This window comes from Diadema setosum, chromosome 5, assembly GCF_964275005.1.
Source record: "Diadema setosum chromosome 5, eeDiaSeto1, whole genome shotgun sequence".
Lineage (NCBI taxonomy): Eukaryota > Metazoa > Echinodermata > Echinoidea > Diadematoida > Diadematidae > Diadema > Diadema setosum.
Window position 1 is genome coordinate 20,501,970 of NC_092689.1, and position 17,038 is coordinate 20,519,007.

The 17,038-nt window shown below is 38.9% G+C and overlaps 1 protein-coding gene across 2 annotated transcripts; it reads left to right on the forward strand.

Annotated features, from left to right (window-relative positions):
* The first annotated feature begins 10,536 nt into the window (after positions 1–10,536).
* On the forward strand, positions 10,537–16,082 carry LOC140229194 (uncharacterized). Of its 2 annotated transcripts, none has more exons than XM_072309462.1 (4): positions 10,537–10,584; positions 13,803–13,925; positions 15,108–15,258; positions 15,747–16,082. In XM_072309462.1, the coding sequence occupies exons 1-4, from the start codon at positions 10,567–10,569 to the stop codon at positions 15,935–15,937; spliced, it is 483 nt and encodes a 160-aa protein (XP_072165563.1). In that variant the 5' UTR covers positions 10,537–10,566; the 3' UTR covers positions 15,938–16,082. The 2 variants fall into 2 exon arrangements, 1 of the variants encoding a protein (XP_072165563.1); XR_011901273.1 differs by lacking the exon at positions 10,537–10,584 and adding an exon at positions 11,898–12,832.
* Positions 16,083–17,038: the final 956 nt, after the last annotated feature.

A 17,038-nucleotide genomic window follows, 5' to 3' on the forward strand; every position in this document is an offset into this window, starting at 1 on the left:
GTATCCAGTAACTGGGGTAATAATAGTACACATATATGTGCTTTGAGCACTCCACAGAATGCACTTGGTGCAATGTTAAGTCATATTATTGTCATTATTATTACAAGTATATTATTATTATTATTATTATCATCATCATTATGATTATTGCATTACATTCCCCGAGAAACCTTTGAGAGTGTATGCCAAAGTGTAAAATGATAGCCTTTATATTGTGTGCCATCTTCATGAATGAATCACTTTGTCACTGAAATTTTAGATAAAAGTATAATGAGGATTTATCATAAGTTTCAATACTTCACACTTAAAGGGATGGTATAGTTTTGATTGAGGTGGGGATTCAGATTTTGATTTTTTGTGAGGCTTGAACCACTTATGAAATTTAAAAGAGCATACAATTCTCAGAGGAATTCAAAGTTCATTTGATGAAAGTTGGTTTTAAAATGGCTGTGATATCCAAAAACAAAGTAAACCAATTTTCATCAAGTAAACTTTGAATTCCTCTTTAAATTGTAAGCTCTTTCGTATTTCATAAGACCTTTCTCATTATCTCACAATAGAAAGTTTGAAACCTGAAGCCCCATCTCAACCAAAACTATGCCATCCCTTTAACATGAACTAATGAACTACAGTGTATACTGGAAAAAAAAAAATGTACTTAATTGTTACAGGCAATTCATCTGATTCTCTGAAATACATGCTTACTCAGAAGTACATGCTCTTGCCAATTTGAAATCTAGGAACTGTTGAGGAATTTCTTTCCATTAATGTAATAAGGAGACACCATATTTCCCCAGGAAGTGATGTAGTTGTCAGTGATGCTTACTTAGATGACTTGCCCAAACAGACATCTATCAGAAGGTGAAATGTGAATTAGTATGAGAGAAACGATGTCAGTGTTATCTCATCGTTTGAGTAAAGGGGAATCTCGTTATAATGAGATTGTCGGGTTCAACTAATAATAATGTTATTATATGCGGACCCTCGTATCCATATACTTGGAGCACACCTGTAAACGTACACTAAATGAATCTGTTCTGTCATAGTGTTACATACATGCTGCGCATGTTTATAAGCCTTGATGTTGTCTTCACATCATCTTTATATCATATCAACCAGGATATAGAACATAAGTACTTTAGGCACATAGTAATGGGAAGTAAAGAAAAGGGAAGCAAATGAAACAGGTATTTATTACCCAATATAGATCTTGTAGGGAAACTTTTGGACAAGGGGGTTAAAGGTCAAAGGTCGTGAGAAATGCAAAACTTTCACTTTTTTTTTCTCTCCATATCTTGGAAATGGTTCAAGGTATCTTCTTGGAACTGAGTACATATGCATGCACTGCCTGTCAGTGATTCTCTCACGGTGCTTTAGGGGTCATAGGGCCAAAGGTCAAGGATAAAAAGTCAAGTTCAAATCCTCAGAAATTCACTTTTTCTCCCATATATATGCAATGCTTGAATGTATTTTCTTGAAACTTAGTGTATACATGTATTAATAAATTGAAATTCTCTGGGAAAGCTTTTGGCCGTAGGGTTGAAGGCCAAAAGGGCAAAGATCAAGTGAAAATGCTAAATTTTACTTTTTCCTCCATATGTCAGAAGTGGCTCAAGGTATCATCGTGAAACTTAATAGCACATTTGATATGCTTGTACTGCCTGACAGTGATTCTCATTGGAATTTTAGGGTCATGAGGTCTATGGTTGGGTTAGAATACTAAAATTACACTTGTTTCTCCATATGTTCGAGATTACTCAATGCATAAATTTAATGAAAGGGTCAAAGGTCAAGTGAAAATCCTCAAATCACCGAATAAGTGCTCTCTTGGACAATGTAGCCATCCATCCAAATTAAACATAGTTCAAGGTAGGTAAACACTTCACACGTTTGGAACAAACATGTCATTTCGTATGTTTGTTTGTTTGTTGTTTTTTGGTGTTTTTTTTTTGGGGGGGGGGGGAACGGGATTGCCAATTGAAGTGGGACTGTCGTCACAGTCGAGACGTACTGTAGATTGTATCGTTAAAAGCGGGTTTTTCGCTGTATCCGACCTCGCTATAACGGGATTCCCTTGTACATAGTATTAAGGCATTAAATAGACAGCAAACATAACTAAAGTCACTGCAAGCAGTGAATAATATTGAACTTGTTTCAAGAAGCATTCTTCTCGCAATATCTTCACATGAGAAAGAATTTATGACAAAATGCTGATAATGTACTACACGTATGCGTTTCACAAAGATTCGTGGCATACACGGTGAAAATCATTCAGTTGAGCAGGTGTTTCTTTTTTATTGCATTTTACCAGATGTTATAATACATGTAGTATGTAGGTATGATTTTCAAATGCACCTATGGGAAAGCAGATAAATGTTTCTCAATTTGCTGAAACAAATTGGTATATATTCTAGATAAAATGTGCTTCTGATTGGATGTTGCGGTTTTAAAAAGTCAATTAAAGACTAAGGGAAAGAAATTGTGTGAAAGTTATGTGTTTCTGTGCGTTTGTTTGTGTTTTGCATCACATAACATCAGCGGAGTAATCTTTGACACAACGGATTAAAGTATCAAGAGACATTCGGCAAACTGATTTTTGCTCTAAGAGCTGTAATTTTCACACACTCTGATGGAGATCCCGTAGTAACATGTTTGGATGGCTTAATGAAGAATATTACATTTTATTTTAACCCTAACTTGGCGGAGGCTACCCAACATTCCGCGCGATATGTCGCCATTGAAAAAAGCTATGGCAGCGATGTTGCATGATTTTTTTTCTTGGATTTTTTTTTTTTATTTATTTATTTATTTTTTAGCTCACCTGAGCCAGTGAGCTATTGCAATCGCCCTTCGTCCGGCGTCCGTCGTCCGGCGTGCGTCGTCCGACGTGCGTCGTGTGTAAACTTTTTACGTTTTCATCTTCTTCTTGAAAACCCCAAGACCGATTTTCATCAAACTTGGCAGGTAGCATCCCTAGGGGGTTAGGAACTCAATTTGTTAAAATGGGCACCATGCCCCACCCAGGGGGCCCCCAGGGGGGCCCAAATCCCCCAAAATTAAGGAATCTGTAAAAATCTTCTTCTCTAGAACCAGAAGTGATAGAGCTAAGTTAATACTATGAGTTAGTACATTGATGACTGTACTTTCAAGTTTGCTCATGGCAGAATCAGGGGTGCCCCCTTGGGACCCAGGGAAGGGGGGTGGGGAGGGGTTCTAATAGGGCCTAAATTGTACATTTTCATCTTCTTCTTGAGAACCCCATGACCCATTTTCACCAAACTTGGCAGGTAGCATCCCTAGGGGATTAGGAACTAAATTGTTAAAATGGGCACCATGCCCCACCCAGGGGGCCCCCAGGGGACCCAAACCCCCCAAAATTAAGGAATCTATAAAAATCTTCTTCTCTAGAACCAGAAGTGATAGATCTAAGTTAATGCTATGAGTTAGTAGAGTGATGACTGTAGTTTCAAGTTTGTTCGTTGCAGAATCAGGGGTGCCCCCCTTGGGACCCAGGGGATGGGGTGGGGAGGGGTCCTAATGGGGCCTAAATTGTACATTTTTATCTTCTTCTTTAGCCCCATGACCCATTTTCACCAAACTTGGCAGGTAGCATCCCTAGGGGGTTAGGATCTCAATTTGTTAAAAGGCCCCCATGGGGCCCAAACCCCCAAAATGAAGGAATCTTTAAAAATCTTCTCTAGAAACAGAAGTTATAGAGCTAAGATAATACTATGAGTGAGTACATTAATGTTTCAAGTTTGTTCATAGCAGATCCAGGGGTGCCCCTCTTGGGGGCAGGGGGTGGGTTGGGAAGGTCCAAATGGGGGCCTGAATTGTACATTTTCATCTTCTTCCTGAAAACCTCATGATGGATTTTCGTCAAACTTGGCAGGTAGCATCCCTAGGGGGTCAGGATCTCAATTTATCAAAATGGGCACCATGCCCCACCCAGAGGGCCCCAGGGGGCCCCAATCCCCCAAATTAAGGAATCTTAAAAGATTTGGGCCCTTATTGTACATTTTCATCTTCGACTTGAGAATGCCTGGTCAAATTTTGGTAGAGCTGTGAATAATTTAGATTACCAGTAGTGACTACGTGAAAGGTGAACTGGCGATACTCGGGTGAGCGTTACACCCATGGGTCTCTTTTTTTTATGCCTCCGCCACGAAGTGGTGCCGGAGGCATTATGTTTTCGGGTTGTCCGTCCGTCCGTCCGTCCGTCCGTCCGTCCGTAATGAATTTTGTGGACAAGGTAACTATCAAAACCTGTTGAGGTATCCTAATGAAACTTGGCATGTATGTGTATTAGGGGGTGAAGTTGTGCCTATCAACTTTTGGGTGCACATGCTCAAGGTCAAAGGTCAAAAGGTCAAGGTCAAATACATAAAATTTCACTATTTCCACCATATCTATTGAATGCCTGAAGATATTTTCTTGAAACTTAGTGTATACATGTATTACCCAATTAAGATTCTCTGGTGAAAGTTTGCGTCATGAGGTCAAAGGTCAAAGGTCAAAAGGTCAGGGTCAAATACATGAAATTTCACTATTATCGCCATATCTATTGAATGCCTGAAGATATTTTCTTGAAACTTAGTGTATACATGTATTACCCAATTAAGATTCTCTGGTGAAAGTTTGGGTCATGAGGTCAAAGGTCAAAGGTCAAGTAAAAATATCAAAACTTTTTTTTTTTCTCCGTGCCTTGGAAAATTGTTCAAAGTATCTTCATGGAACATAGTATATACATGTACTGACTGGAAGTGATTATCTAGAGAATGTAGGGTTCATGGGGGTCAAAGGTCAGGGGTCAAAGGTCAAGTGCAACACTTCAAAATTTTACTATTTCCCTCATATTTATGCAATGCCAGCAGGGTTATTATTTTTTTACACTTGGTGTATGCATGTGTAACCTAATAGAAATTCTCTGGAAAGTTTTTTTTTTCCTTCTTTTTTTACCTCAAAGGTCAAGGGTCAAAGATCAAGTGAAAGTGCTGAACTAACTTTTTCCTCCATATCTCGAAGTGGCTCAAGTTATCTTGAAACTTAGTACATATTATGCATGTTCTACCTGAAAGTGATTATCTTAAATGAATTTTAGGGTCAAGGGCCAGATGAAAATGGTAACAATTTACTATTCAATTCAGAAATTGCACTTTTTCTCCACACCTGTACCTTGAAAATTACTCAGTGCCTAAATGTATGAATGGGTCAAAGTCAAGTTAAAGTCTTTAAATCCCTAGATACATGCTCTCCTATTCATCCAATTAAACCTAGGTCAAGGAAGGTGAACATTCAACACATTTGTGACAAACTTGTCATTTCAATATTTTGCCAATTTTGTGAAAATGTAATCACACATTGTCCACATGTACTATCTAGACCTATTGGGAAAATCATGCATTATGGCGGAGGCATACCAGTCGCCAAAGCGACATTTCTAGTTTTTTTTTAGCTCAAAGGCTCAAGTGAGCTATTGCGATCGCTCTTCGTCCGGCATCCGGCGTCCGTCGTACGTAAACTTTTTCATCTTCTTGAAAACCCCATGACCGTTTTTCACCAGACTTGGCAGGTAGCACCTTAGGGGGATATATAGAATTTTCATTTGTTCAAATGGGCACCATGCCCCACCTGGGGGCCTCAGGGGGCCAACCCCCCCCCCCCCAAAAAAAAAGGCATCTTAAAAAATCTTCTTTTCTAGAGCCAGAAGTGATAGAGCTAAGTTAATACTATGATTTTAGTCCATTGATTACTGTAGTTTCAAGTTTGTTCATGCTGGAATCAGGGGTGCCCCCCCCCCCCTTGGGACCCCCAGGGGAGGGGGATGGGGGTCCTAATGGGGGTCTAAATTGTACATTTTCATCTTCTTCTTGAAGAACCCGTGACTGATTTTCACCAAACCTGGCAGGTAGCATCCCTATCAGTATAGGGGGATAGGATCTCAATTCCTTCAAATGGGCACCATGCCCCACCTTGGAGACCCAGGGGGCCCAAATCCCCCGAAATTACGGAATCTAATAATAATAATAACAATAAAAAACTTCTTCTCTACAACCAGAAGTGATAGAGCTAAGTTAATATTGTGAAGTAATTCATTGACGACTGTAGTTTCAAGTTTGTTCATGGTGAAACCAGGGGTGCCCCCCTTTAGAACCAGGGGAGGGGTTGAAAAAGGTCCTAATTGGAGCCTAAATTGTACATTTTCATCTTCTTGCAAACCCCATGATGGCCTTTCACCAAACTTGGCAGGTAGCATCCCGAGGGGATAGAATATGAAACCTGTTTCTAGAAGCCTTTTGAAGCGAGATAAACGCAAAGCTGTTTTGAAACGGCTTTGTACTGTAGTTACGAGCCATGCACGCCTTATGGCCTCTTCTCCTCGGATGGAATTGCGCAATGCAGCTGTGCAGCGACAGGCCAGTTATCGTGTTCGCGAATAGTTGATAAACGCAACTATATTGGAAGCCGGTTCTAGAGGGCTTTGGAAACGGCTTTTGAAAGCCGTTTAAAAAGGGGAAAGATGATAAACGCAGGCTTTGAAAATCTCCTTTTCTCAAATTGTAGGCAATAAGCTACAGTAGTGCTGTGCTTAATTGAGATTAGTGATTGCGTGGAAGGTGAACTTGCGATACTCGGGTGAGCGCGAGACCCCCCGAGTCTCCTGCATCTTTGGACACCAAATTTGCGACACCCGGTTGCGCAGTTTAGAAGTTACGCATAAAGGCCCGGTCCCACTGGCCGACGGACACAAAGCGTATGCAGAAAGGACACAGCGGACGAGCAAAATTTCGGGGATGGCTTCATCCGCTTTCATCCGCTCCAGAAATTGATAAAATTGGCGAAAATTGGCGGTAACAGAACGGAAATAGAACGGACGTGGGTAGTATGTAGTGGGGATGTCAAATGGATGTTCATCGGAAGCCTAGCGGATGAAAGCGGATGGAAGGGGATGACAGCTCCGAAGGGGTTACCGGAGATAATTGCGAAACGGACGCATAGCAGAAAAAGCGGATGCAGAGTGGATGCAGAGCGGATGCAGAGCGGATGCAGAAAGGATGCTTTCGAAATGCTTTAGATACGAGATGCATACGCTTACATCCTTTCTATTAACGTGCTATTAACGATGTAAAGACGATCCACGTACCATATCTTTCCTCCCTCTTTCCGTTTTTAGCTGCAGCGGATGTGAGTTGCAAGGATGCCCAGAGGATGTAGAGAGGATACAGCGGACGTTTAAGGGATGCCGCACGGACATACAACGTTTGCTGCTCGTATGTCGCGGATTTACATCGTACACAGCGGAAAGTTCATCCGTTCTAAAAGTTTTAAGCAGCTTAAAACTTTTTGCGCGGATGAAATCACAGTGGACGGATGCTCGATGGATAGAGCGGATGAAACACGTATGCGATGGGTACACAGCGGATTCGTAGCGTTTTCCAACGGATGGCAAGATTTTTTGTACGCTTTACATCCTCTTTGCATCCGTAAGTGCAGTGGGACCGGGCCTTAAATATGTACATACACATCGGATAAAAGATTGCTCAAATACGTGAATTCATGTGCCATTTCAAATCATGCTTTCAGTCAAATTTCATTAAGCATGATATTTTTTTTTTGTTTTTATTGTTACTAACAATTTATAACATATTTTCATGCTCTGAACGTTGTTTCATCGAAAAAACAATTCAAAAGAAAAAGTAAAAAAAAAAACACAAAGAAATATTTGGGAGGGTGCTTCACCTCAATACACCCCCTCATATTTCCATAAGCATATATATATTTTTACTTTTATGACAAAAAGAAATAACAAATGTTTCACCAAAAGAGTGCCCTAAATCTCTGAATTTCAAATTGAAAAATGCCAAAATCTCCATCGTATGGGAAGGAGTATTCTCCTCCCACACTCCACCCTCCCTGACACTATCCTTAATATATATTTTCCTGACGTTTTTGAATAGAAAGCAATATCGCATATTTCACCAAAGGGGTGCAACAGATCTGAAAATACGAAAGTTTCCCTCGTCTGGGAGCGGGCAACCCTATGACCGTACACTTCCATGAATATTATATCTTTTTGTTCCTATTTTACATGGAAACAAAAATCTAATATTTCACCAAAGAGTATCAGATGTTGGGGGTGGGGGAATCCCTCTTCCACAACCTACCGTTGCCCGTTTCCCTGAATACTACTTTATATTTTTCTTACTCTTTGATGGAAACAATTCAATATCTTACCAAACGTTTGCACGATATATTTCACTTTCAAGTAAAAACAAAAATCCCTCGCGTGGGAGGGGAATATCCCTCCTCCATGTACCAATAACTATACGAATGTCATATTCTCTGATTTCTATCTATTAAATACACGTAATTTGATCTAATCTACATGAATTGATTAAGATAATTTAGACACTATGTTTTCAGGTGGAGCAATATACTGCACCGAAGAAATTCACTGTCATGTGATAAATTACACTTTATTTTGTAGCACATGTAGACACTAATTTTGAATATGTATGTAGCACAGATACCAAAAAGAAATGCTATTACTTACAAAGTGATAACCGACAGTTTCAAATGGAACTCGCCTCATGGTAGACTTCAAATGCGTTGGTGATAAAAAAGGCTAGCACTAAATTTTCATCTCATGTGCTTGAGGTGACGAAAATAAACCATGTAAAAATATTGCCTTCTTAGTTGGCTGTTTGTTTAGCAACAAATCTAATGATGAAATATTTCTCTCGTAACAATTAAGGACACACTCCTTGTTTTTAACATTCAATTTTTTTTTATTTCTATACTTTAGACATAATATGAACTATTTTTTATAAAAAGTTTCTCATACATCATAATACTGATATTTATTTTCATAATTGTGAGATGAAATTGTTACTGCCGGCCATTTTGCACGTCAATTTATATTTTGGGAAGAGCTCGAGCGGTTTAATCGGTATTTTTGTGCGTCAACATATCTTAAAATGTATTTTATTGAGTTCTTCATCCTTAAAAACAGTTATTTAGACATTAAATTTTTATACCCCCGCCAAACGAAGTTTGAAGGGGGTATATAGGAATCAGCGGACGGTCGGTCGGGCGGTCGGTCGGGCGGTCGGTCCGTTGCAAATCTTGCGTCGCGAACTACTTCCTCAGTTTTCAACCGATTCCCATAAAACTTGGCACAGATGTGTGCCTTTGGTTGTAGATGTGCAAGACGTATTTTTGACAGTACCCAAAAGTACGTTGCCATGGTAACGGCTTATTATGGGCAAAAATGGGTACAAATCTTGCGTCGCGAACTACTTTTTCAGTTTTCAACCGATTCCCATAAAACTTGGCCCAGATATGTGCCTTGGGTTGTAGATGTGCAAGACGTATTTTTTGACAGTACCCAAAAGTATGTTGCCATGGTAACGGCATATTATGGGCAAAAATGGGTACAAATCTTGCGTCGCGAACTACTTCCTCAGTTTTCAACCGATTCCCATAAAACTTGGCACAGATGTGTGCCTTGGGTTGTAGATGTGCAAGACGTATTTTTTGACAGTACCCAAAAGTACGTTGCCATGGTAACGGCATATTATGGGCAAAAATGGGTACAAATCTTGCGTCGCGAACTCCTCCCACAGTTTTTGATCAATTTTTATGAAATTAGGTACAGATGTTTATCTGAATATGTTAATGTGCAAGACACATATTTCCGCAGTGGCAAAAAGTGCGTTGCCATGGTAACGGCATGTTATTGGTAAAATATAGGGCAAAATGCTTCATGGCAAAACTGCTTCATCAGTGTTCTTCCAATTCTCATGGAATTCATATTGAATGTTTGTCTTAGGATATAGGTCAGCATGACACATTTCTTGACAGTGACAAAAAGTATGTTGCCATGGTAACAGCTCACATATTATGAGCCAAAATGATGGAAAATTTTGTGTTGCAAACTACTTCCTCAGTTTTTGCCCAATTTCCATGAAACTTGGTACAGATGTGTGCCTTTGGTTGTAGATGTGCAAGACGCATTTTTCGACAGTACCCGAAAGTACGTTGCCATGGTAACGGCATATTAATGGCAGAAGATCAAGGAAAGATCTTGCGGATTTAACTACTTCCTCAGTTTTTTGACCAAAGCTTATCAAATGTTGTTTTGACCAAAGCTTATGAAATGTTGTTTGGCGGGGGTATAACCAGTCGCTGTAGCGACATTTCTAGTTTTATTTGGGTTACCTGGGCCCTGTTGCATAAACAACCTGAGAAAAACTCAGGTTAGCGGTAGATGTGTACCCGAGTTTTATGGTTAAGTCAATTTCTCTGGTTAAAAAACTAAGGTTACGTTATATCGGCCTTCATTTAATTGAATAATCGTGAACGAGGATGAAAGGGGGAGATATCATGATTTCCTCCGTGTCAGCTAGCTCCGCGCGCACTGTCTGTGTGCAAATTCTGCCGTCTGCATTCATCCGCTATACTTGTAGCTGTTTGCATTTGACGCCGACTCACGATCGTACGATAAACGAACATAAACATTCGAGCGCAAGGCAGAGGACCGGACGGACACCACCGAGCGTGAGCATGTCGAACACAAATGAAGTAAATATGCATTTTTATCAATTTATTTCGTCATGATGGTGACTTCTTAAACCTCCGTAGTCGTAGTCGGGTTAGACTTGTCTTTATCTTTGCTTGCACATACTAATGTGTATGGACATGGTGCCAGTGGACACAGCACAGGCAGGCAGGTCAGAACGAGAGGGAACCGATACGATATCACGATTTGGCCATAATGCATTTGAACCAACTTCTCCGTCGCATTCTTGAGCATGTTTTAAGAAATTTTCCTACTGAATGCACGGGCAAAACCTATAACCGTTAGCAGTTGGTCAGTCAGAAATAGACCATAGACGCTCAAGTCAGAAATACAGTAACTATACACAGCCCAGTCGCTGTACATGGTACATCGCGACAGGGCTGTTTTCGCATAGCGTAACAGTGTCTGGTCGGGCTAGAAATACAGTAGTAACATTAGACGCTTCGCCTTCGCGCTTCTTATTGACTTATTATCCTGTCATTAGTGTCAAAAAAGAAGTACTAACCAGTTAACGTTAGGCCTAACTACAATAAGTTCTTATAATCCGCCGAATGATTAGATTTACATTGATTAGGGCCTACTATTAGTAGCACTAAGACGTTAGCAGTCATTACTCTAAATTTACTGCAATAAAGATGAAGCATCAGGTTGACATGAATTACAGTGAAAAATTGATGAAAGTGGGAGGGCATTAATAAAGAAGCCCGACATTAGACAGGTGAATACAGGTGAATAGTTAGTAGTGGTAATTTACTAAGACTCCGTTACGTACCGTAGTAGTACTACTACTACTACAGTACTACTACTAGATCCTAGTACCATATGGTACATGTATAGTACATCTAACGTTAGGCCCTACATACTTTAAACATTAAACAGTGAGTGTCTTACTACAGGTATCGTTAGGGCCAGCTACCACCATGTATGCCTACACGAGTCGGTAACACAACCGACCGGTTACGTTTGGGTTCGGATGTGCGAGTGCCGTAAACTTTAATGTTAGTACTAACTAACGTTAGTAGTTTTCCATACGGTGGAGCGAGGGATGTTCCAGGCCAAAACCTTGAATAGTGCAACTTGGCCTGGGGGCCGGTGGACTAACCACCCTGAATAGTAACAAAAAAACCTAAAATACATTTCAAATGCACCCACTGTCTTGTTGTAGTAGGCATTGACATTTTCTGAAGTTGGTCTGGACATGTATTGGAAAAATGAACCTTGAAAGTTTAAACTTAAAGTTTGACGGCATTCCACCTTGTAAAAGTGCTGACTAAGTGATACAGAGACTCAAAGCTTGCGTTCGTCGGAATCATCCATAGGTAGGCCCTATCCGTAATTAGATAGACTGTGGTTTCTCTAGAATATACAGTGGGTAGGCCTAGGCCTACTCTTAGAATGTGTCTGAGCCCTAGCGGACGCTGTCATGTTGTGACATGCTGTGTATCAACATGGCTGTGGGTAGTTAATCAATGTGTAAACTAGCGTTACATGAATACACTGACATTAATTTTCTGTGTGTTATGGGTCATACTGAGTGAGAAAATTCAATCATTCATACATGAATTACATTCTCATGATATTAAGTGCCTTCAAGTAGGGGTGCTGTTCGTTATTCCGATTGTTCGCTATTCTGAAGGTTCATTATTCTGAAGGGTCGTTAATCCGAAACACACAAATTCCCTATACCTAGAGGTTCGTTAATCGGAAAATGAAAAAGGGTTCGTTATTTCGAAAGTTCATTATTTTGAAGATTCGTTAATCCGGAAATGAAATTTGAAAAAATGAACCTTTGGAATAATGAATCATTGGATAAGAGCCTGCGGAATATGAACCTTCGGAATAAGGAGCTGTAATCTCAAGTACTACAGGAGTAGGCGTACGAATTCCTGAGGATCCTAAATTCCTATATTATAGGTACTTTTATAACTTGTTCCACTTATAGATCTACTTATCTGTAAAATTTACATAATGCATGGACCTACATTGTACGTAGGTCTATAAATGTAAGTAATACATGTTGCACTTCTATTAAGATTATTTAACTACTACAACCCAGTACCACAGTATACTGTTAATACCGATACCAAGTACGTTTGATTGCATCTGGAATATCATCATTTTTTAAAGATCCTACATGATTCTCTACAACTAGGTATAACTTGAAGACAGTTGAAGATAAGAAATGGGACTACCGTGGTACCAAACATGAATCTACATTGAAGTACCGTTACCACAATTTGTATGCTACCGGTACTCATTTATGTTACAACGTTTCTTCTATTCAACAGATTGTACTTAGGTTGAAAGGAGATAATCTTTTGCTAGAGTAGAACACCATCAATTGCCTTCAAAAACATTTCATTGAGGGGTCAGTTATAGCACGATGTCCATCGACCCTAATGTAGTGATAGTGTCCAATAATTAAGTGATAGACCCGACGTACACGTTGTATAGCTGTAACAGTAAAAGAAAATTCTTCATAAAATCCATACCCCAGAGACATAATGAATTAATGCTACCTTCTTTCTTCTACTATGGAGCTGCTATGCTTACAAGACAGAAGAAGTATGTACACTTGTATGAAAATTTTTGATTACAATTAGGGTAAATTTTTGGTTTGTAGTCAGGGTTGAGGTAAAGCATGAAGTTAGGATATGGCTGAACATAACCTGAATAACCTCGCCATGCATGTATAAAGCCATAATTTTAATGTAACATAAATGCTTACAATACAACTTTAAACCCTAAACATGTCTGATGCTAAAACCTAGGTTTAAAACCTTTATCTTACAATTAATTGAGCATACAACGTTCTGTCAATATACACTGCATTACCTTAAAGTAAAGGACGGTTTAGGCCCATATCATCATCTTCATTTTGATTTGAAAAGACGCACTGTGAAATAACATGGCAAAGTATGCAACCCTAACACTAAAACTACACCTCATGTTATTCATGTTAAGATCAAACAAGGTTGATTATTTATGTTCATATTAATCAAGAGATATAAATGCAAAAAATTGTCATAAATGTCAGTTATGATAGCAGTTCTGTTAAGGCTGATGTATTTGATAGTGGAACAGTGGATGACAAAATTATATAATTTTTTTAACGATATCACAAATGTATAGGTTTTATCAAGTCCACTTGTACAAGGATTCATAAATCCTAAATGAGTACCATGTTCACTAGCAGTTTTTACTTCTCTTATCTGCATAGACTTCTGCGATGCTAAAGAAGAGGAGGGAGAAGTACACTACACCACAAATCAAATTTGTTTGTGACTACGTGGCTGAGAACCACATGCGTCTATTTGGCCAGCCGGCAAGTGGCTGTGAGAGGGTAATCACCACACTTGTCTCTTTTTCAAACTTTAAAAAGTTAAAAAAGTTTTATTAATGACCAACAAGATACAGATCGTTTCGGAAAAAGGTAATCCAACTTTGGAGGGTCACCATTTCTTAATTGTCAGCTATGAAGAGCTCAATGTTGCTTGTAAGGAAAGGGGAACTCTTCCTCTTTGTATTGATAATTATGTTGACAATTGTCATTCATGATTGAGCAAATGAACTTCAAAGACAACAATGACAAATTGCACTTTTTCCAAGATTAAATGTTATTGCAAAGGAACAATGCATGTCTCGCTGCATGGATGAGATCTTTCATTGGAAGTGGTCAAAATATCGGGCAAGCCTGCACGACTGCAGATTCGTGTTTTTAGGGTCTCTTCTAACGTTTTATGGTTCACAACCTTCAACAATACCCTATTGTCGATAACTTGGTCCTTCCCATTAGGGCTTAACCATTGTCCAATTTACTGTCTTATAATATTCAAGAAATGGTTTGTCACTGGGAGCTATGTCTTGAATATGAACAGAGAAAATGGACTGTGTGAGTTGCCGTCTGTGGGATTGACCAAGTTATCGAACGAAAGGCCATTTTCAAGGTTATGGACCATAAAATGTTAGGAGAAAACCTAAAGAAAAACCCTAAACACAAATCCTAAATACAAACCTACATTCGTACAGGCTGGTGTACCTAGCAATAACACGTAAACTTGAAAAAAGTGCAATTTGTCATTGTTGTCTTTAACGTTCATATAATCAGTCATGCATGAAAATTGTCAACATAATTAAGGATCAATACAGAGAGGAATAGTTCCCCTTTCCTCACAACCAACACTGTGCTCTTCATAGCAGACAAATTACAAAATGGTAGCCCTCCAAAGTTGGGTTACCTTTTTTGATAAGCTCTGTATTACAGTGCAATGTAAATTATCAGTTTCCACGTATTGTGGATACATCTGCATGCTTTGTTGTACTCAATAATGGAAATAGTGATATGTTATATCTTGCATTATCCACTCGGCAAGTGTTTCCATTTTAAAATGCACTTTTGTGAGTATGTTAAAGATATTAAGAAAGTTATTATCAAGGATCAATTTGATAATAATTAAAATATTGATGTTTTCTGAAAGGGAAAAATTACTGTCTTCTTTATTGACATTCATCAAACATTTCAAAGGTGTCAAAGCAGCGTAGAGAATGCTGGGATACCCTTGCACGTCAGATGGCTGCTATCGGATGTCCTGGAAGAAGCGGGTCAGAGATGAGAATCCTGTGGAGCGACCTGAAGAAAAGAGCGAAGAAGTATGAAGAAGACAGAAATCGAACAGGTAGTTTGACTTATATTTTCATGCTAGAAAGAGACTCTTTAACATTTTTTTTTTACTTCATTTTTGTTTGTGCATTGAGAAAACTAATGCCTGCAATAGATTGACAATGCAGTTTTGTGAATTACAAAATTTATCTAATAATTGAAATATATAAAAAAAAAAGAAGTTAAGCTCATATGTCCACAGCGTTGATAACTGCCCTTTTTCTTGAAAATTTTGAAAGTTCCATGATGGGTTTCATTAAATGTATTAACAGTTTGAAGAAAAAAGGGAAAATGGATGGCATTTTTTTCAACATCTTTTTTAAATTTGATTTCCATTCATATAGACATGATGTCATGTAATACAACTTTAACGAGTTGCAAGTCGATGGATCATATTATTTTTGAATTTATGTGTATTAAAACATTTGAAATTATGGTATTTGACTCTTCAAATAGCATGCTTTTGCAAAAAAGTTTATAAAACCTGAAGTAATGAATCCTTAGGTGGAGGAGAGTTCGTGCACAAGGACACTATGGAAATGGTGTTGGCCTCTATGAGAGACACTGTGAGGTTTGGGATCAAAGGAGAGGAGGCAGAGACTGGTGCCTGCCAACAGGTTAGCTGTATGATGTCAGATTACAATTGTCTAGTTAGTATTGTAATGGTTTCTGGTAATTATATGCCCTCATCATGATAGATAAGATCATTTGTTCTTGCCCTTTTACAGAAAAGAACAACTTCCTCAATTTCAAAGTTATGAAGGAGCCTGACTATGTCAGTAGTACTCTCTACACTGAACTCACAGATACCCACTATTACTGCCCTTTATGTACTGTACCTGCCCCCCCCCCCCCCATGAGAATTCTCCATACCTGTGGCAATGATTTTGAATATCCATCCTATGCAAGACTCTTGAAGAGACATCCTCTCCTCAGTATCTTTCACGGGAACCACCAAATTTTTGAGACCCTGGAAATGTCAAGGATGTCATCGTTCGTGCTGAAGTACCTCTCTCCTCAACCATTCTTCTTCCATGCAGCATAGTGCCTTCAAATGCAAAGCCAACTGATACAATCATCCATGAGGGTGACACTTTCATCAACAAATCTACAAACCTCTTTCACCATTCTAAGGGCAATGTCAATAACACTACAACTAATGTTCTCATCATTTGCAAAATTTGTATGATCCTGTATATAGGGGGAACCAAGATCATCCTCAAGAGACAGTCATGTAGACGGTACAGAATGCACTGTCAACACAGCCATCATCGTCATTCCACTTGGCCACCAGTTTAATCTTAAATTATAATTTTTTAGACATGATTCTACAGTGTGTCAGATTTGTAGGTACTCATCTGGACACAGCCTGAATGAGCAGAGAGAAACTGTGGAGGAGACAGCTTGGCACCATGCAACTCACTGGCCTCAACATACATTAGATTTATTACTAACAACAAACTTATTTTCAAGTTATTTTCAACTTATTTTTCCTAATTTTTTTAGGAGACAGCTTTTTTAGGAGACAGCTTGGCACCATGCAACTCACTGGCCTCAACATACATTAGATTTATTACTAACAACAAACTTATTTTCAAGTTATTTTCAACTTATTCTTCCTACTTTTTTTAGGAGACAGCTTTTTTAGGAGACAGCTTGGCACCATGCAACTCACTGGCCTCAACATACATTAGATTTATTACTAACAACAAACTTATTTTCAAGTTATTTTCAACTTATTTTTCCTACTTTTTTTCAGTGATGTCCATACTTTTTCTAGTTGTTGTTGGGATTTT